This window comes from Podarcis bocagei (genome assembly GCF_964188305.1).
Source record: "Podarcis bocagei genome assembly, chromosome: 10".
Lineage (NCBI taxonomy): Eukaryota > Metazoa > Chordata > Lepidosauria > Squamata > Lacertidae > Podarcis > Podarcis bocagei.
Genome location: NC_138135.1, coordinates 19,938,643 through 19,958,206, shown reverse-complemented (window position 1 = coordinate 19,958,206; position 19,564 = coordinate 19,938,643). Strand labels below are relative to the sequence as shown.

The 19,564-nt window shown below is 43.7% G+C and overlaps 1 protein-coding gene across 1 annotated transcript; it reads right to left on the bottom strand.

Annotated features, from left to right (window-relative positions):
• Positions 1 to 163: 163 nt before the first annotated feature.
• On the bottom strand, positions 164 to 17,942 carry ATP6V1E1 (ATPase H+ transporting V1 subunit E1). Its single transcript, XM_081210532.1, has 9 exons — positions 17,783 to 17,942; positions 12,160 to 12,225; positions 10,604 to 10,713; positions 9,921 to 9,987; positions 8,029 to 8,118; positions 7,351 to 7,419; positions 3,131 to 3,225; positions 1,513 to 1,600; positions 164 to 773 (listed from the first exon to the last, which is right to left on the bottom strand). Exons 1-9 carry the CDS (start codon positions 17,813 to 17,815, stop codon positions 711 to 713), a joined length of 681 nt encoding a protein of 226 aa, XP_081066658.1. The 5' UTR covers positions 17,816 to 17,942; the 3' UTR covers positions 164 to 710.
• Positions 17,943 to 19,564: the final 1,622 nt, after the last annotated feature.

Sequence of the window (19,564 nt, the reverse complement as noted above, 5' to 3'; positions counted from 1 at the left end):
CTTCTGATAAATGGTACCATTGATTCTCAGTTCTTTTTTTTTACACTCCCTAACTGAAACTACATGGAGGGAAGGTGTTGCTGTAAAGCTCAGTAACATGGTTGCTTGATGACCTCATACAGACTTATTCCTCTGGGGGCAGAAGCAAAGGAAAAACAACAAGTTTCACACACCTTTTTATTTTAATGATGTATAGGCTGTGCATGTGCACAAGTCAAGTGTGTGTATACATATATATATATAATTTTTGAAACCACATATACAGAACAAGAATCTGGGGTTGACCAAATTAGCATAAGTTACAGTGGCCCTCAAAAGAAACATATGCCCCCTATTTAATGTAATATCAAACAGCTTTTAAATAAGGAAACCATGGATAAACAACACAAGTTGGCGACATGCTTTGAGGGAAGTAGTCAAAGCAGAGACTGACCCCCAAGGAATCTGTCTCAAGGGACCTAAACGTCTCAATTTCTGTTTTACATACCACTGTTCTGTGGACAGAGGTCTTCCAGCCTCTCTTCAAGTCAGGCTAAGCATAGCAGGTATGCAAAAAGAAGAAGTAGTATAACTTAACCAAAGAACATACACAGGGCAACACAATATAGCACTGAGTATTACATTTTAAGAGGGGTGTTGGTTTATTAGGGATGCTCCAGCATTCCCTTCATAATGGCAGTGGAATAATTTCCACTGTTACTTGAAGAAATTTAGTCCATGAACTTCCTATTGCTGTTGGCACCAAAAAGTGCCGTTCGAATGTCTGGCATCATCTGTTGAAGGAAAAAAAGAGAAGCAGTTACAATGTGTTTGGTGATGGCACAGAAGAACAGGAATGCAACATGCACCAGGCACTTTGTTCGATATTGCAGGCGCAGGCATCAGCCCTGAACTGGCAAGATAAAGGGCTGGAGGGACACATCACACAAACTGTGCAAGACTGCACAATACCAAAGGAAGCAGTCCCTTCCCCATGATGCATGATCCTCTCCTTCAACAAAATGCTGGTAATGAGGACTGACACCATCAAACTGAGTCTATGACCTCAGAGCAAGCACCTGTAGCCACAACGGGCTGCACTGGGACTGAAAAGCTGAAGGGAAACATTCTGACCTTCGTTATTGGCCAGGGGGCCACTGGGACACTGTAGTCCCTGCCTTCCAGGCAGAACATGATGGCAAAGATGTGGCCATCAATGAATGGCCAGAGAGAAAGAGCAGGGAACTTGCTTCCCCTCTCACTGGCAGAAATCTTCAACTACCAGTTGCCCCAGGACTGCAGAAGTGAAGGGAGGCTCCCCCTGCATCAGCCAGGAGCTTACAGGCTGCTGAGTTGTGTGGGGCTTGTGACAACTGTAAGATGCCTTGAGAATCATTGGATTGAAAGATGGGATACACATCAAAATAATTAGTGGTGTACAAATCATTTGCCAAGGATATTAAGATTGGAAGAAATTGGGGGTTCAAGGATGGTGGGGCAGGAGAGAAAATGGAAGATTTTTCTCAGGCTTACTTGCTGGGCGATTAGATCCAGCCGGCTTTCCAGAGTATTGGAAACCTTGATTTTATTGTCACTGTTATAGATTTCAACACCTCCAGCTCTAGAAGACACAAACAAGATAAACAATGTCTGATTGAATGAAACAAAACCGACAAAACTACTGTTTTAAGTCATGTGCCAGAGGGATGAATCAGTGTCACCTACCCAACCCTTACATTTCACTGCAACTGTAATTTATTAAATGCAACAACATGTGCCCCTACATAGTGTGTCTTCATAGTCTTTTTAAAACGTTAGGATCTTTTTCTGTACATGCTCAGGCAAGAATAGCCACTTCTGGTTTTTTGGAACCACTGTGCAGAGACAAATCTGGAGAATAAGAGGATCAGATTCTTTAATAAATTTTAGCATCGTCTAAGAGTAAACGCTTGATGGGTTTGACTGTGTGTAATCAGGCAGTTTCAAGTCATCAACAGGGTTGGCTAAAAAACTAATTGCTTTCTGCAAGATCCTCTGCTGACAGCAGTTCATTGCCTTTTCAGGCTATGCATGACACAATACCATTACTGTGTGAAACACACACACAAAATTCATTGCTATTTTTACTTAAAACAGGAAATGAAGCAAAACGTGCACTGCACCCTGATTACATTTTAGTGGAACACCAGTGGGCCAAATAAAATTGCTTTGGGAGGACAGATGTGGCCCATGAGTCACTAGCTCACTCGTTGTGCTTGGGCATGGGTGTCCGTACCAAAGTTAAATCAGAGCATGGTAAATATTTCCCTCACAATTTTCACTTGTAATGAAAAGTTTTAATGAATCTGCATGTTTTACAATGATCTCTGACAGTTGTAGCTAGGGGCATTTGGGTATTTGTTTGTAACAAAGCCTAGGTTCCTGATCATCTTGTGGAAAAGCAAGATTAAGATATAGGACTTACTCTACAGTGTACATAAGATCACAGACTAACATGTTTACCTGAAAGTAAATCCCATAGAGAACAATGGGACTTCTGCATAAACATGCCCAAGGGGGGACTATTAAACAATTCCAGCCGTGGACCTAGAAGTAGTGCTCCCATCCTAATCTGTTGCTGCCCTGTGAAGCTTTTGAGTGAACTGGCTCTTCAATTAGTTTTAAAAACACAATAATGAGGAAATATCAAATTCCATCCCTTTTGGAGCTACAACTGGATGATCTGCTGTTTTCTGGGTGTATGTGAAAGGTTTATGATATATTGGATATGTTATCTAGCATGTGACAGTGCTAATTTCCATTATACAGTCGACCCTTGGGTTACATTACCTTCGGGTAACGTAACTTTCGGTTACGAACGCGGCAAGCCCGGATGTGTATACTTCCGCGTTTTGCCGTGTGTGCATTGCAAAAGCGCTCTATCACGCCACACACAGAAAAGGCGCCTTATGTTGTGGACTTTTCGGGGTACATAAGGACCCCCGGAACAAATTAAGTTTGTATCCGGAGGGTCCACTGTATACCGTTAGATGTTAGAAAGTTATTATATTTTTAACCCCTGCTCTCCACATGAAAGTTCTATGTAAACCACTCTGCCTCTACCATGTTATGCAGTACCAATAACCCCTTTTCAGTTATGTATCTTTCTTACATGTCGTCAGGGAGAAATGATTCTTGGTCAATATGAATATCAACTTCTTTTTTAGTGGTAGCTTTGTAGACTGGGATGCTCTTCTGGACAGCAGCCTGAAAAAGGATTTATATGGACATATATGTTATATGTTCACAAAGGAAAATAATAATTTGCTCAATTCCATTTACAGTCGCAAAATAATACCACCACTTCATTAGCCTCTCAGGTTGCGTAAGAATTCTTGCCCTTCACAGGTCATTGGTTAGGCTTGCCATACTTCAGGAAAATTCCTGTTCTGTCCTGGTTTTCGGGTGTAAAAATGACATCGGGGGAATTTTGCTGAATTGGTAAAATATCAGGGGAAACCTGGATGTATGGCAAGGTGATTGAAAAAGCAGTGGAAACAGAAACTTCCGGGTTAGCGCCATCGGCTAATGGCGGATTCCCTCCGAGCTCCGGAGGGAATCGGCTCAGCAGGATTCGGGTCTTGCTGCTGCGGCGACACGGGGACCCTTAAAAATCACAGGCGGGGAAGCCTGTGAACCTGGTGACTCGGCGGGCACCATTTGCGCCCCCCCCGACCCGTGAAGGAGCCTTTTTAAGGATTTGGAACGGGGGATGGGGTGAGTGGCACGGTGCTGAGTCGACTGCTTCTGCTGCGGAGTGAAGCCGCATGCCATGGTCGGAGAGCGCTGACTTCTTCTTGGGAACAATTGGACTTTAAAGCAGCAACCTGTGAGTAGTACGGAAATTGGATTTCTAAAGAAAAAAAAATATTTTTTTTAATCAGGCACGATCGGGGAAGATGCAAACAGGAAGTCCGTCTCCCCATCTTGTAAATAATCTAAGGCAAGGACTAGCTAACTAAGGTCGAGAGGATTTTTTCCTTTTTATTGGGTAAAGGATATTAATTTCACGATTTGGCAGTTTAAGCAATTTTACTGGAGGATAAGAGCTAATTTTTGGAGCTGGGGTGCCACCCCCCCAGACCCGGGAGTGATCCGTGAGAGAGCCTGTTGGAGAGATATTGAAGCTGTCAAATTAGCTGTCAAATTAGCTGTCAAGACGGAAAAAGCGAACTTTGTTTTCTATTGTCTCTGCTGGTTATATTTGTTACAATTGGGCTATACTTTGTTGAAAACAAGAAAGAACTGACACAAACTAACTTGACCGTTGGATTTGAACTGAAAGGAATACAGTGGTGCCTCGCAAGACGAAATTAATTCGTTCCGCAAATCTCTTCGTCTTGCGGTTTTTTCGTCTTGCGATGCACGGTTTCCCATAGGAATGCATTGAAAATCAATTAATGCGTTCCTAGGGAAACCGCCTTCAGACCAGGTCCGGGGACAGTCTGTCCCCGGACCTCTTCTGAAGGCTGGGGGGGGGGCAAGGGCTTTTCTTCCCACCCCCAGCATTTTAAAAAACCCCGGGACAACGGAGGACTTCTCCGCTGCCGGGCGATCTTAAAATGCTGGCGGGCGGCATTTTAAAATCGCCCCGGACAGCGGAGGACTTCTCCGCTGTCTGGGGCGATTTAAAAGCCCCTGGGAAGGCAGGCAGGGGGGACAAAGACTTTTGCCCCCCGCCAGCCTTCAGAAGAGGTCCTGGACCTCTTCTGAAGGCGGGCGGGGGGCGAAAGTCTTTGCTCCCCCCCGCCTGCCTTCAAAAGGTGTCCCCGCGGCGGCGGGAGGTGTCCCCTGCCCCCCGCCCGGCTTCGGAGCACCGGGAGAAGCGATCTCCCCGCAGCCCCTTGCTGCAAAAGACGTCCGGGGAAGTGGGGAAGAAGCGCTTCGCTTCCCGCTGCCCCCGGACCTCTTTTGAAGCAAGGGGCTGCGGGGAGATAGCGATCTCCCTGCAGCCCCTTGCTGCAAAAGACGTCCGGGGGAAGCGGGGAAGAAGCGCTTCGCTTCCCGCTGCCCCCGGACCTCTTTTGAAGCAAGGGGCTGGGGGGAGATAGCGATCTCCCTGCAGCCCCTTGCTGCAAAAGACGTCCGGGGGAAGCGGGGAAGCGAAGCGCTTCTTCCCCGCTTCCCCCGGACCTCTTCTGAAGCAAGGGGCTGGGGGGAGATAGCGATCTCCCTGCAGCCCCTTGCTGCAAAAGACGTCCGGGGGAAGCGGGGAAGCGAAGCGCTTCTTCCCCACTTCCCCCGGACCTCTTCTGAAGCAAGGGGCTGGGGGGAGATAGCGATCTCCCTGCAGCCCCTTGCTGCAAAAGACGTCCGGGGGAAGCGGGGAAGCGAAGCGCTTCTTCCCCGCTTCCCCCGGACGTCTTTTGCAGCAAGGGGCTGCGGGGAGATCGCTATCTCCCCCCAGCCCCTTGCTTCAAAAGAGAAGACCCGCTGTCCCCGGGGCAAGCTTCGTTTTGCGAAGCAAGCCCATAGGGAAATTCGTCTTGCGAGGCAACTCGAAAACGAAAAAACCTTTCGTTTTGCGAGTTTTTCGTCTCGCGAGGCGTTCGTCTTGTGGGGTACCACTGTACTAAGTAACCAAAATCCCTCTAGAGGGGGTTTTGGGACATTACAAGAATGGCTGAAGGAGGGAAAACTCAAGCTAAATTGGACAGAGTTTTCTTTTTTCTTGGGAAAGTTACAAGGCCAAATTGATGTTTTGGCTACCAACGTTGCAACTCTGGACTTAACAGTAAATAAGTTCATTGAATCTGATAAGGATTTGATCCAGGAAGCCCGAGCAGCTGGACAAGAGGAGAAATTTGAGAACTTTGAGAGTGTGGAGAAAGAGACATATGCTCTTTTTGAGGAAAAGGAAGGAGGAGATACAATGTTGCAGATGACAAAGGAGAGCCAGAGGCCTGACATGATGGATATAAAGGAAAATAAGAACTTGATGATGAAAATCTGGTCTGAATTGGAGATTGAAGAATGGAGAGATCTCTCTCTGTGGAGATCTGAAGACCCAAGGATTACAAATTTAATTAAGGTGAAAGTTGGAGCTTTGGGGACATTTGGATTTGAAAGGAGTAAGAAACAAGATTTGGGCTTCACTTTTAAGTACGGAGGTCCGGTTGGAAGAAACATTGTCCTCATCGGGCTAGAGCATCTCCGAGATCTGGTGTTTAATATTAAGGATTATCAAAAAAACCGGCAGAGAGGGACTGAGAGACAATTAAGAGCCTTGGACGTGAGATCCCCAGGCTGATAGTAGATTAAGACTGATGAACATTGGTTGGGGATTGAAACCGGGAAAGGGGATGGGGTGGGGTTTGGGGATCCAAAGGGTGCATAATTATAACTCGTCTTTTTATTTTTATTCTGTTTTGTTATTTGTATGAAAAGTGGGGAATTCGTGGAAGGGAATTTGGGTGGACTTTAGAAAAAGGATTTAAGAATGAGTACTGATGTATAAATTTTGATGTTTATAAGGTAAAATCGGTTTTTTATAATGAATTAAACATAAAAAGGTTAAAAATTGGGGATAAGAACTTGTTGAATAAACAATTTGAATTGGAATATAAGAAGGGGAGGTGTGGGGAAGTCAGGGAAATATGTTATTGAAAAATAAGGATTGTAAACCATATATGTTTTTAATTTTTTTTTTCTTTTTGGCTTTTTAATCTACTAAAATGGAAAATCATCAATAAATATCTATTATTAAAAAAAGAAAAAGCAGTGGAAACAGCTCCAAAAGATTAAAAGCTCAACAATTTTGATGGGTTTTTGAAAAGAGCTCAACAACTTTGTGGGTGTCATGAATTTTGAAATATGGCAAGCCTATCACTGGTAGAACACAAGCTCTGATTTCTCCCTTATGGGATTACATTCAGATTTCAATTGAAGAACTCATGTTGTTTCACTGCGAGTCTAGTGAATTGGAACTGAGCTAGATGGACCAAGATGGTTTCATTCAGCCCATGAAAGGCAGCTTTCCATGTGCAATTCAGGCACTTCCTTGAGGGTGTGCCATTCAGTTTGGAGAACAATGCAGATAAATTGCATACATCCGTTGTTGACAAGGGCCCTGCACAAACTGGATGTGCATAGAGGGAGGGGTGACAGCTCAGTGGCAGAGCCAAAGAGGTAGGGAAGGGAAAATAGTTATTTAGACCAGGAAAACTGTATGGGATAACACATCTACCTCATGCCACGTCTCTGATCAAATTTGGGTTCTGTCCCCACCCCCCTGCTACTTTAACTATACATTTATTGTGTGTTTTTACACCAAGGAGCTTATCAGCCACCAGCCACTACTTTAAGACCATTTAGTAAAAAAACACAACTTACCTTAACCAACTGAATATCCTGTTTCCGGCATCGGACAGTCATTGAAGGCTCAAGTAACTGATAAAACCCCTTTTAAAAATAGAACAAGAGCTTAATGTGGCTTGCAAAATTTATACAATCCGAGTTGACAAATCCCTTAAGTTTAATGAACACCTTTACACCCGGGACAATTAAAACATATTTAATTTAAATTCACACAATACTGGACTTAATTAGCCTAATGCGGAAGGTTTGCCAAAAAGGAGTACAAAACTTGGGTTGGGTAGGCCTCTCTGGGTAACAGCTTCCAGAGTTGACGGCCCAAAATGTAAAAAGTTCTGCTTTAGAAGTTTAACATTCTGAATGGAGAAATGGAGGTGGTCTTTGTCTGCTGAACTTAAGGGATACAAGCACATTTAGGGAGACAAGTGGCAAAGGTAGAAATTTTAGCGAAGATAAGAACTTGACCATTTCATGTTGCATTGGAGTTAGTAGATTACATACTATATACATGTTGGAGTGCTGTCTCAAGCTTAGAGAAACCAGAGGTAGGGAATTTAACTGGGAAACATCCTAAGAAATACAAAGGAGAGTTGATAGTGTGGATTTAAGAGGTCTATATCCACAACTAAAAGGAGACCATAAAGATGCAAGTTGTTTTACAGGGAAGTGTCTGTAGGAAGCATGGAATATGTTTACCTGTAGAACTAATCCATCCAAAAGACTCTGGTACCTGCCAGTATCCTTTACTACTTTAGCCAGTCTCTGCTTGGCATCATTCAGCAAATCCTACGATGAGAGAAAAATGCGGATAGAAAAGATCACACCATGTCCTTCAGTCAAACACCAAACCTCAGGCAGACTCCCTCTGCCCCAACCCCAGTTCCCAATGCACAGGCTCAGTTAAGGCATTTAATTGTAATTGACGCACCCCTCAGCTTTAAGAACACAAGCAACAAATAGCCTTTCCAGAGACAATCCTTTAAACATAATCTGGGGTGGAAATATTAAGTCTTACTACCACTGTGAACATTTAACTTGTTACAGGGCCATTTTATATAGTCACTAGTGAAATGACCATTATGATTCATAGAAAGACTAAAGGACTGTGCAACCGTTGGTCCAACACGCATATGCAGAAACCTGACAGAGACCAGGCCACACTGCCATGGGTGGAGGAAAAGTAATTCCGCACAAAAATTGTGTCCCCAAGTATAGTGATTTATTTCCCCCCTATAAGTGAGCAGCACCCACATATATAGAAGCAAGCAAAAGGGGACATTTGAGGGCACCATGGGGGGTCTAGGTCTGCACCTAACAATACCAGTATTTTGAATAAGGCTCCCTTCCATTGTAATACTGCAGTCAATTTACTTTATTCTACAGAACCCATTCTGGGTTCTGTTATTCAGTCATACTACAGTTCAACACTATATTATAGTTTTTCATTTTGGACTGAATTCCTGAAATTTCCTTCCAACCCTGGTCACTTATCTAGTACAAATATAAAGTTATGATATAAAGAGGAAGTTGGAGCGTTTCATGCATCACAAGCATGTGACTGAGCTGTTTGAGTTGATTGTGAAAGAATTCATGTTTCTTAGCCTGTTTCCTTCAGACCTCTCTACAACAAGTACAGCAAGTGTTAGCACATCCTGCCAGAATCAATTCTTATATCAGAGTCAAATTGCAAAAGGGACAACTTTCTCTCTAAAAAGTGATACAGTATTCTGAATTGTTACGGGAAACAGGAATTAAACAATGAAATTTCTACTGCAGTAAGCTCTGTTTATGGAGTATCATTCTACCACTCTCACCTAACAGTGGAGTGAGCAAAAGGCATTTTGTAGTGACACACACATTAACTGTAGCCCTCCAGCTCATTTTTAATTTAAGCCAATGTATTTCTAACCCAAATAACCAGCAGAAAGAATGGGAATGTTTTGTAACTATGTTTTATACTGTCATGCCTGTTAAAAACAGAATTAGGCAAGAAGGCAATGCTGGAGGTGTTCCTTATTAAACATCAAACAAAATCAGAATCCAGCAAAAACAATACTAATGCATCAGGAGAAAATATAGAAACTTTCCCCTGACTTGCTAATTTTCTGTATTCAGGAAGTTGCTCTGTACAGAGGACCATTAACTCACATAAGCCCTCACCTGAAGTAGTGCAACCTTAAGAACTAGAACAGGCTCACCCATTCTACCATTTTAGGAGGAATTCCTCCCCATTAACATGCCACTGAGTACAATTACTTTCTCTTTCCCCACACTGTTGTATTGTGCAAGAGTTAAATGCTAGCTGGGGGGGAGGGGAGCAATGAACAGGCTGAAAGCAGAGAATAAGCAGGATGCATCCTTTACTTCTTATTTATTCTCCAGTATACCAGAAAGTAAGATCAGTATTACCTTCCATTTATAGTATATATGGACCTACAACAACATACAAGTTCCAAACCCAAGTATTTTCTACATCAAATAGGCCCCACGAGTGAAACCTGAAAGTTTTGCTTTTTTTAAAACACCAGTTGTGAGTCAGACAAATGGCAAGAATCTATATTCTTTTATAAAGGGAAGTATATACTTACGGCAATCAGATCATCCCTTGCTTTGAGAACCTTCAGTCTTGCCTGATTCATCAGGTTGGACATCTGACTGCAAGTCAGATGGAAAAACAGAACTGAGTGCCATAAGCTTCAGACAGTATAACCAGCAGTCATTTATTACACACTCCCCCTCAGCATACCCCATATTGGATCCAGACAGGCCCAAAGTAAAGCTCTTTGTAAACACCCTTTCCCCAACTCTCATAATGTCAGTCCACTTCTGGAATCTCTTTAACCCACCACCAAGACTTACTCAGATGATCACACACAAATCTCTGCTTAAACAGCAATATGCAGCTGTTTATCTGAGATCACTTTATATGGAGTGACATTGTTTCTTACATTAAAGACCACTACTTACTGCATTTTTATTACAATTTACCAGTGAGCAGGACCATGACTGCAATTCATTTTGATGGGACACAAGTGGATGCAGAAATTAAGGTGGCTGGAACAGAGGTACTTTTCATCAACACATCATACTCTTCCTTCAGGATTTTATTTATTTATTTAAGGAGGGGAGAACTTATTCAGGGTCTCATCACTTCCCTCAGGAAATGACATGTTGTCTGTGGAATTACCTCTCTTCTAGTTCCAGTTAAACTACATACCATGTTGGCTACTTGCAACCAAGAATAAGTTAAGGGTCACAGCAGACTACTTACATTTTCTTCTGCTGTTCAATTTGTTTTTCTTTCTTTTCATAGTATTCCATTATTTTCAGTCTCTGTGTCTGAACAAGACGACCTTTCTCAATGTTGAATTCTTCTTCAGCCTGTTAGGAAGAATAAGACTCCATCTGGGATATATGCTGCTTTTTCTACTAAAATAGGGTGTTTTGCAAAACACTGCAAAATCCAATTACCGTATTTTTCCATGCATAAGCCTAGGTTCCCCCCCCAAAAAAAAACAATGTCCAAAATTTGGGGGTGTCTTTTACATGGATAGATCTCCCCCTATTTTCTTAAATCAGAGTCCCCCAAAATAGGGGGTGTCTTATACATGGGGGTGTCTTGGAAAAATCTGTTGCTCTCATAGCTAATGAATGTCTTCATTGGCAACTGAAACTTCATTTGGTCCCAGCATCCTACACTTCCGTTCCCTTTTAAAACTTTTACTAAATTCTAACTACTAGAGTATGTATACATGAAAACTGATTTCTGTATTCAAGACTACTAAACTAGAGAGGAATGTTAGGCTGCAATCCTATGCACACTTACCTGGGAGGAAGCACCACTGAATTCAGTGGGATTTATATCCAAGTACACATGCACAGATCATGCTTTTATGTTCACTTTAGACACCAACCATAACCCCTCACCTTCTCTGTTGGTGATACAGTGTTAAAAAGATTTGTGCATCCACACATAGGGCTCATTGAGACATTCAGGAGGAGGACTGGCAAACATTCAGTTTGCCACAAATGAGCTTTTAATTATCTAAAGCAGTGTTTCCCAACCTTTTTTGGGCAAAGGCACACTTGTTTGATGAAAAAAATCTCGCGGCACACCACCATTACAGCCCCGTGACGTCAGCGCGCAGCGTCACGCCGGGAGGGACGCACGAAAGTGAAAATTTTCAATTTTTCCCCCTCCCCCTTGCCGGGGAACCTCCAAGCTTTGGGGGTGGGGGGGGAGGAGGCAGCAAAGCGAGGGACTGAGGGACGGCGGCAGCTGAGGCGGCGGCGGCTGTTGTGGTGGTGGCGGCGATAGCGGGCGGAGGAGGGGGCGGCGGCGGGGCCGAGGTGGCCGGCGGTGGCGGGTGGAGCAGGAGGGCGGCCGAGGCTGGTGAGGGAGTAGGGTTGCCCGGGGCTTGAGGAGCCGTCGCCGGGAGTTGCTGCTGCTGTTGTTGCTGCTGCTGCCCGGACATGCCGGCCTCCTCCTCGTCCGCTGTCTCGCGCTCCTCCCTTTTGCACGCGCTGCCCCGCCGCCGCCCCATTGGCTGGGTCCTGTCAGCTGATCCTGTGTGTGTGTGAGAGGGGAGAATGGAGAGAGAAACCTCGGCACCACCACCGCGGAGCCGCCCCCGGCTCGACGCGGATCCTCGCCGCCGCCGCCTCTCACCGCCCGACTCGCCCGCCTCCCTCCCACGGCACACCAGCCAACGTCTCACGGCACACTTGTGTGCCGCGGAACACCGGTTGGGAAACACTGATCTAAAGAAGCCAACATCTTTTATGGAAGTTCCACATGCAGGAATGATACAGATACTTTTTGTTTACCTTCGCATCTATTTCTTCTGCCTTCTCGTTGGCTTCCTGTTCAATGAAAGCCATCATGTGCTTGATCTGTAACAGAAAGGAGAGTTATATTTTCCATGAAAGCCTGCAGGAACGTTTCTGCTTTTCAACACCCAGGATTTCTCACAACCTATGTGTTACAAGTGGGGTTTTTTGCCACCAAGACTGAAAAATGAGCTTCCAAATATTCAAGCTCGTTTTTTAAAAAAAAATGTTTACCAATTCTTAGTTTCAGTTAACAGAACATACCCACAAACGGAATACAGAGCTTAACAGTTGTTTGGGAAAGAAAGAAAAATATCAGCTGATTGTTGTGATCTTAAATGTTCCAGTGTAGGCCGTCAAATGAAGGACTTCATGTTTCAATGAAGGGTGAATACCACGTTCAACTGTCCTAACATAGTCAATAAAAGGATACCATGTAGTATAGAAGGTGTGAGTCCTCCCCCCCTCCCGATTGATGCCACTTTTTTGAGACTTAATAAAATTAACCACAATACATCCAAACTCTGCTGGCGGCAATGAAATTTCCTTGGTTCTCTAATATACATGTGGTGGTTTTTGCCCACAAATTATTCCCTTTTGGGGGAAAATCTTTCAAATAATCAGATGAGAGGACAGCCACTACAACCCAAACCAAAACTAGCCCTTTAACTTATTTTACTCCTCATATTAAGAATACAATTAATAAAAATATAATCCTTCATTTATTAACTGCATCTAGATTAGTGATAGCAAAGAAATAGACCACTTTAAATGCAAATCTTTTTGAAGCTTGGATTTCGTAAGTACATTATGGGACATTGTGCTCATGGACAAATATTCAAACCCTTATGAAGTTAAACACATTCAAAATACAAATGGTGTAACGACATGGGACGGGTACCCCTGTGCAAATGTTATAAAAGATTATTATGATGATAAAGCTGTATATGGTTAGGTGCGTTCAATCTCTATTTATCTCAGTGCAACCCTCTGCTGGATGATTTGTGGTCAATGTGTGCAGATCACAAGTGCCTATCCGGGTCAGCCCAATGGCCCATCTGGTCCAGCATCCTGTTCTCACAGTCGCAAGCCAGATGTTCCCTGAAAGCCTGAGAGCCAGTGTAGTGTAGTGGTTAGAGTGCTGGACGAGAACTTGAGAAATGGGGGTTTAAATACCCACTTGGCCATAAGGCTCATTGGGTGACCTTGGACCAGTCACTGACTTTCATCCTAAATCCTAACTTACCTCACAGGGTTGTTGTGAGGATAAAACAGGGAAAAGGATAATTGTGTGTGCTACCTTCAGCTCCATGGATGAAAGGCTGCACATACCTGTAACAAACAAACTAGGACCAGAGAGCAACAGCACTCTGTCCACTCGCAATTCACAGTAACGGCTATGCACTGCCTGACAATGGAGGCGGAACACAGCCACGGTAAAGGTAAAGGTACCCCTGACCATTAGGTCCAGTCATGGCCGACTCTGGGGTTGCAGCGCTCATCTTGCTTTATTGGCCGAGGGAGCCGGCGTAAAGCTTCCGGGTCATGTGGCCAGCATGACTAAGCCGCTTCTAGCGAACCAGAGCAGCGCACGGAAACGTTGTTTACCTTCCTGCCGGAGCGCTACCTATTTATTTACTTGCACTTTGATGTGTTTTCAAACTGCTAGGTTGGCAGGAGTAGGGACCAAGCAACGGGAGCTCACCCCATCGTGGGCATTCGAACTGCTGACCTTCTGATCGGCAAGCCCTAGGCTCAGTGGTTTAACCCACAGCGCCACCCGCGTCCCTTATTAATTGCCACAATTAATAGCTTTATCCTCCATGGATCTGTTTATCCTCTTTTAAAACCATTCAAGTTGGTGGCATCATGGCCTCTTGTGGGACTGAGTTCCATAGTTTATGGGCTGGGCAAAGAAGTGCTTTATTTTTTCTTCCCTCAATCTTCCAACATTCAGCTTCATTGGCTGGCTCAGAGCTCTAGTATTATGAACACTTCATAATATCACTCTACTTCCAAGGGACCAGAGGATTTCTACTTCAAGATGTTAAGCAGTTTTACCAAATGTGTAGGATAATATGCAATCTTCATCCTTGGTGTGCAATGCCAGGCAAGAGACCTTAGCTCAGTGGCAGAGCATATAATTTGTAAACAGCATTAGAAACTGAGATATGAAAGCTTGGAGCTAAATGGAACCTTAAACCTGGCTTATGGGTGCAATAATGGAAATTCTAGGTGTGCTTTTTTTTATAAGAGTACAAAGCTGAAAATGAATGAGCTGCAGCTAAAATACTGTGTTCATTTTTCTCATGGTCTAGTCCTTCCCCTGCCCACCCCACTAATATTCATAAGAGAGTCCCTTCTCCAGTCTTCGGAGAGTAGCTGGAAGTGGGGAGGCAGAAAAAGGTCCTCCTTTCCTTCCATGCTGCAGTTTTAATCTGAAATCTTTGGCACAGTACTGCACCCAGAGCTCAGAAACTGTTTGTGCTAATGAACTTCCATGTCACAAAATGTGCATAGAACAATGGGAGTTTTGAACACTGTTTGTAAACTTCTGTATGTCTGCAGTGGTGATACAATGACCACTGAGCTATGGTCCTTTTCCTGGCATTGGAGAAGTCCCGATATCCAACATCTCTGGCTGGAAGATCAGGTGATGGGAAAGCTCTTTTCCTGAGATACTGGAGAACTGGTATCTGGGCTCAAACAAAAAATTGACCTGCTCCCGAAGTAAACCTCTCAATAACAGTAAGAAGCATACAGTGGTCACTTATGTGAAGAAAGGCTCAGCTCATGGATGTTAAACACTAAGTAAAACTTATGTACTCTGCCTGTCAGCTGTGAGGGCACAATGTTTTACCAGCACTGGCTGGATCTATGCAGAGTTCAGCAAAATATTCCATCCCAAACCTAGCTCAGGGCAGTTCTACTAGGAAGGACACTATTTACAGTCAACAGGACAAGCTCTAAAGGACAGCCAAATCACATGCACTGTATATCAAAAAATTCCATTGTGCAAATGTTCCTTCAGGAAAATGACTATTTTAACTGAGTGTTGTTGCTATTTTCATATATATATATAACTCCCGAAGATCAATATTATTAATTTTCTGCAGAAGCCCTCAAAGTGGTATTTGGTATTAAAAAAGCCACAATGAACCAATTAGAGTTAAATGTTACAAATCCCAAAGTTCCACATGCTCCAAAGGTTCAGTTGCTGGGACCAGAACTTCCTATTTTCATCAGTTAATGTGAGTCTTAATAATGGGCTTTTCCAGTTTCTAGTTTCATAGTCTGAAGATGAAACATTCCTCTGCCGTCTTACAAAAGAGTTCCAAAAGATATCCTCTGTTTACAATCAAACCATTATGTTGGGATAAAACACGTCTTACTGATAGGCATCTAGTCCAGAAGTAAGCAGTATAAGCAGAGAATTTATATGTCTTTGTGGTCAATGGCTGAGCAGTCACACTTCAAAGCAAGCTTGTCTTTTAAAGAAATGTTTTTATCCCGTTTTAGTGCCCCTTGGTATACAAGTGCAAGTAACAAGTAGCAGTGGCACCGTATTATGGCTTGTGAGCACCCAAGGTCTATCATTAATGCCGCAAGAACCCTTGGCTACAAATTGGTTCTAGCTGGACTCTCTCAAAGCCCATTTAAAAAATAGCTAAAGTACAAATATTTGTCTTTCCTTTATTGTGTCTAATTCAATAGTAAGACACTTTAGCTTCCTGTCTAAATCCATTTATATCCAACTTTCCCACCCAATAGTCACCCTCCCCTCAAACTCAGCCAATTTTTACTTTACAAATGATTTTGCAACCCCACATTGAGCATCTTCTACTACACAGCAAATCCTCACTCATTTCTAACCTATCCATGAACAAACCATTAATCTTACACTGGTAATAACACTATGTATTGATAGTTGTGAATATGGAAAAAAAGGAAGATAGCAATGGGTACAAACATTTGGGTACAAATGTTTGCTGTTTGTGAACAGCAAACATTTTCCATCTATCTACTGCTTGAGATATACTTAGTCATTTTTACTGCAAACACTTCAGTTCAAGGACACAAACTCAAGGACAAGGTAGGACATGATGCTGCGATAACCATAACCATGGTAATAAAAAGTAGCTTTCTGCACCTTCTCAGTACATCTCAAAAACCTCAAAATGTGTGCAACAGTGTGTTCCTGTTTGGGCACAAAGAACTGGGGAGGGGATAACTTTTCATGTTTATTCATTGAGAACACAACCATGTAATCTTGCATATGAGGTGGTGAACATTTCTAATGTAACAAGCTTTTCTTCTTACCTCATGCCCCCCTCAACAAAAAATACACACATGAATTTCAGCTTCAAGGTTAAATCCCATTGCAGCACAGTCGTAACCATATTTACTTGGAAGTCCCAAATTCAACAGGTATTCTGCCCAACCTCATGCAAATTTACTTGAGAAGAAACCCCAATGAACTAAGTGGGAATTTACTACCAAGTAAATGTACAAAAGGACTTTCCTGCTCTGGTCACTTACTGCCAGGGGCACTGGATTATAAAGTGGATCTTTTCCCCTTTTTATAGCGCATTAACTATTTTCCTGTGCACATAAATAACACGGCAGATATTCAAAAAGGTGTTTAGGAGGATGTTTCATTGAACACAGTGAAGCTTGCTTCTGAAAAAACCTCACAAGGATTGTGTTGAAAGTGTCATGCATGTACACTTCTACAGCTTCAGCCTATGCATGTTGATTCAGAAGAAAGTCAAGGTGGACTGAGCCCAGTGGGATTTAGGAGTAGGGTAGGGTTTACACCGAAACTGAGCATACATAGGACGAAGCCATACAGTTATTGTTTTATTGATTGCCGTTGTATACCACCTTCTCCTCCAAGAAGCTCAAGGTGGAACACCTGACTCCTCCTAATTTTGTCCTTTTGACATCCCCAGGAGGGTAGGTTAGGCCGTGACCAGCTTCATGCCTGAGTGAGGATTTGAACCCAGGTCACAGGCCAAGCACACTACACCACCGCTATTAAACCTTTGGGGTTTTTTTGAAGAAGAAAAATCAAGCAACCCGTTACCCTTAAAAATCACAGAATTGTATGTAGAGTTGGAAGGGACCTCGCAGGTCACCGAGTCCAACCCCCCTGCAATGCAGGAATCTCAACGAGGTCATACATGACAGAGGGCCATCCGACCTCTGCTTAAAAACCTCCAAGGAAAGGGCGTCCAACCAGTGTTTCACTGCCTAAGATACAGCTCTTAGAAGGGCGGTATCCAAAGAACACTTAACCATAAGGAAACAAGATGCAATTATTTGAGAACAGAAAAGCAAAGCAAAACCCAGGTCCCTAACACATTCTCTCAACCCATCCACAAAGCAGCTCTTCAGACTCTCAGGGTGCAAAGTGTATTTCAGGATGCAAAAGGTATTACCCTGGAAGTCTCCCCCCCCCAATCATTTCAACCGCTGAATTCCCTTTTCCACAGCTTAGAGAAAAGGACGCGCGTCACATGACAGCCCGGCCAAGGGGGCTCAGGGCCGCGAGGGAAGGGAGAGGCCGGGTGGGGTTGATAAGGAGGGTCTCTCCTCAGGGCTCCCCCACCCACAGTACCTGCTTCTTGACGTCGTCATCGCTGAGCGCCATTGTGAGAGCGAGCGGAGGAGAAAGCGGACAATATAGGCAAGGCAAGTCGTCCGCTCGGGCCGAGCTCCTTGGAAGGCTGTAAGGGAATGGGATCAAATCCGGTTCGGGTCACTCAGCAGCTGACGCAAGTCTCCGCCCACCCTTCCTTCGTCACCGTGTCCCCGCCCCTTACCCCTGGCAATGCGCCAATGGGGAGGCAGGGTCCGTCCCGACGCCACCAAGTGCGCCCGCGCTTGCGTGATGACGTTTCGCATCCCGGCTCTGAAGGCACGGCTATCGCAGCGATAAATAAAAGAATATAGAGTGCCCCTCCTCAGCCTTAGTGTAGAGAACTTCCGGGCTCGCGTTGAGCAAAGAGTTCCCCAAATCGCCACCTAAGGAACCGCCCGCAGAAATTTGTAGAGCAACCCCGACATGTTCCTGCGTTTATGGTTAGGAAGGCCTCCTCAAAATGAAAGGTGTCAGGAAAGGGAGTAGCTCTTTGTCATTCTAACTTTTATGTTTCATTTCGAGGTGTTTTTTTTAATTATTATTTTAAAATAGTAGTGCCAACGCAAGCTTCATGTTCCATATCTCAAATGAGATTTCTGCTTGGACTTCTCAAATAGTGCTCTCATTGGGTTTCTAACTTTAGTGCAACTATTAGAAACTGAGTACTAGTAACCAACTTCATCGTTTATTGCAAGGTTTTTTTTCGGGTGAGTGGGTGAGGATCTGTAGCAGAGTACGGATTGCTGTAAGCCTGCAGTGTAGTTCCATGTTATATACTTAAAACAGCTGTGATATTTATTACTCAGTATATTGTTGTTGTTGTTGTTAATAATAATAATAATACTTTGCCCTTTTTCCCTGAAAGGGACTCAAGGCGGCTTTTGGATAAAAATAAGAACAGCTAGGAAAAAAAAATCATTAAACAATAAACACCAATAGAAATAAACGCTATAGTTATAGGTTTGTGGTACCAGTGTTTGTGGGTGCAAGTCGCCCATAATTCTTAAATTCAGTAAAGTTTTAATTCATCATGGTTTGACTAAAGTGTGCCAAACAGACTGATGTTGGTCTAGCCATTAACCCATTAGGAGACAGTTAGCAGAGACAAAAGGCCAGCGGTTCAGGAGGGAAGGGCAGAATTGTAGTGGGCAAAGAGGTAAGTCACTTTTGCAGGGTGGGGTGAGGTGTGGAGTAGAGCAGGAGGAAGTTAATCTGTTTTATGCTGCAGAGAGGGGTCAGACATAATGTCTGGGGTCTCTTGGAATCTGAGGCTGCAGCAATGAGAGGAACAGGACCCTCTTGGGATGTGATTCTTTCCATCTAGACTCAGGTTGTTTGCAGCACTGAAGTGACTCTGGGTTGCAAGCCTGAGCAGTGCATATGAATAAACCATATATCATAAAAAATATCACTGTCTCCACTGTGCCTCATTTCTGGAGGGAACAAAAAAAAAGTGCTTGGACTCCTGGAATCTTGCACTGCTGTGGAAATTGGGGTGGAGTGTAACAATAAAAAATAAATTAAACTATACAAGTATTACAATAAAAACATTACAACATCAGCTCTTTAATTAAAAGCAGTCAGTCCTCTCAAAGAAGCCCAGGGCAGCAGTTGAGGGCAGGGAGGAGTCTGACAGTGCTTACAAGTAGGGTGGAACTCTGTTCATGGGTCTCTGAATTATTTGCAGTAGACCAGCAAATGTTTCTAATTCCTAAATGTTTCAGCAACAGCAAGAGCTTACTCCTTAATTAGGCTGTT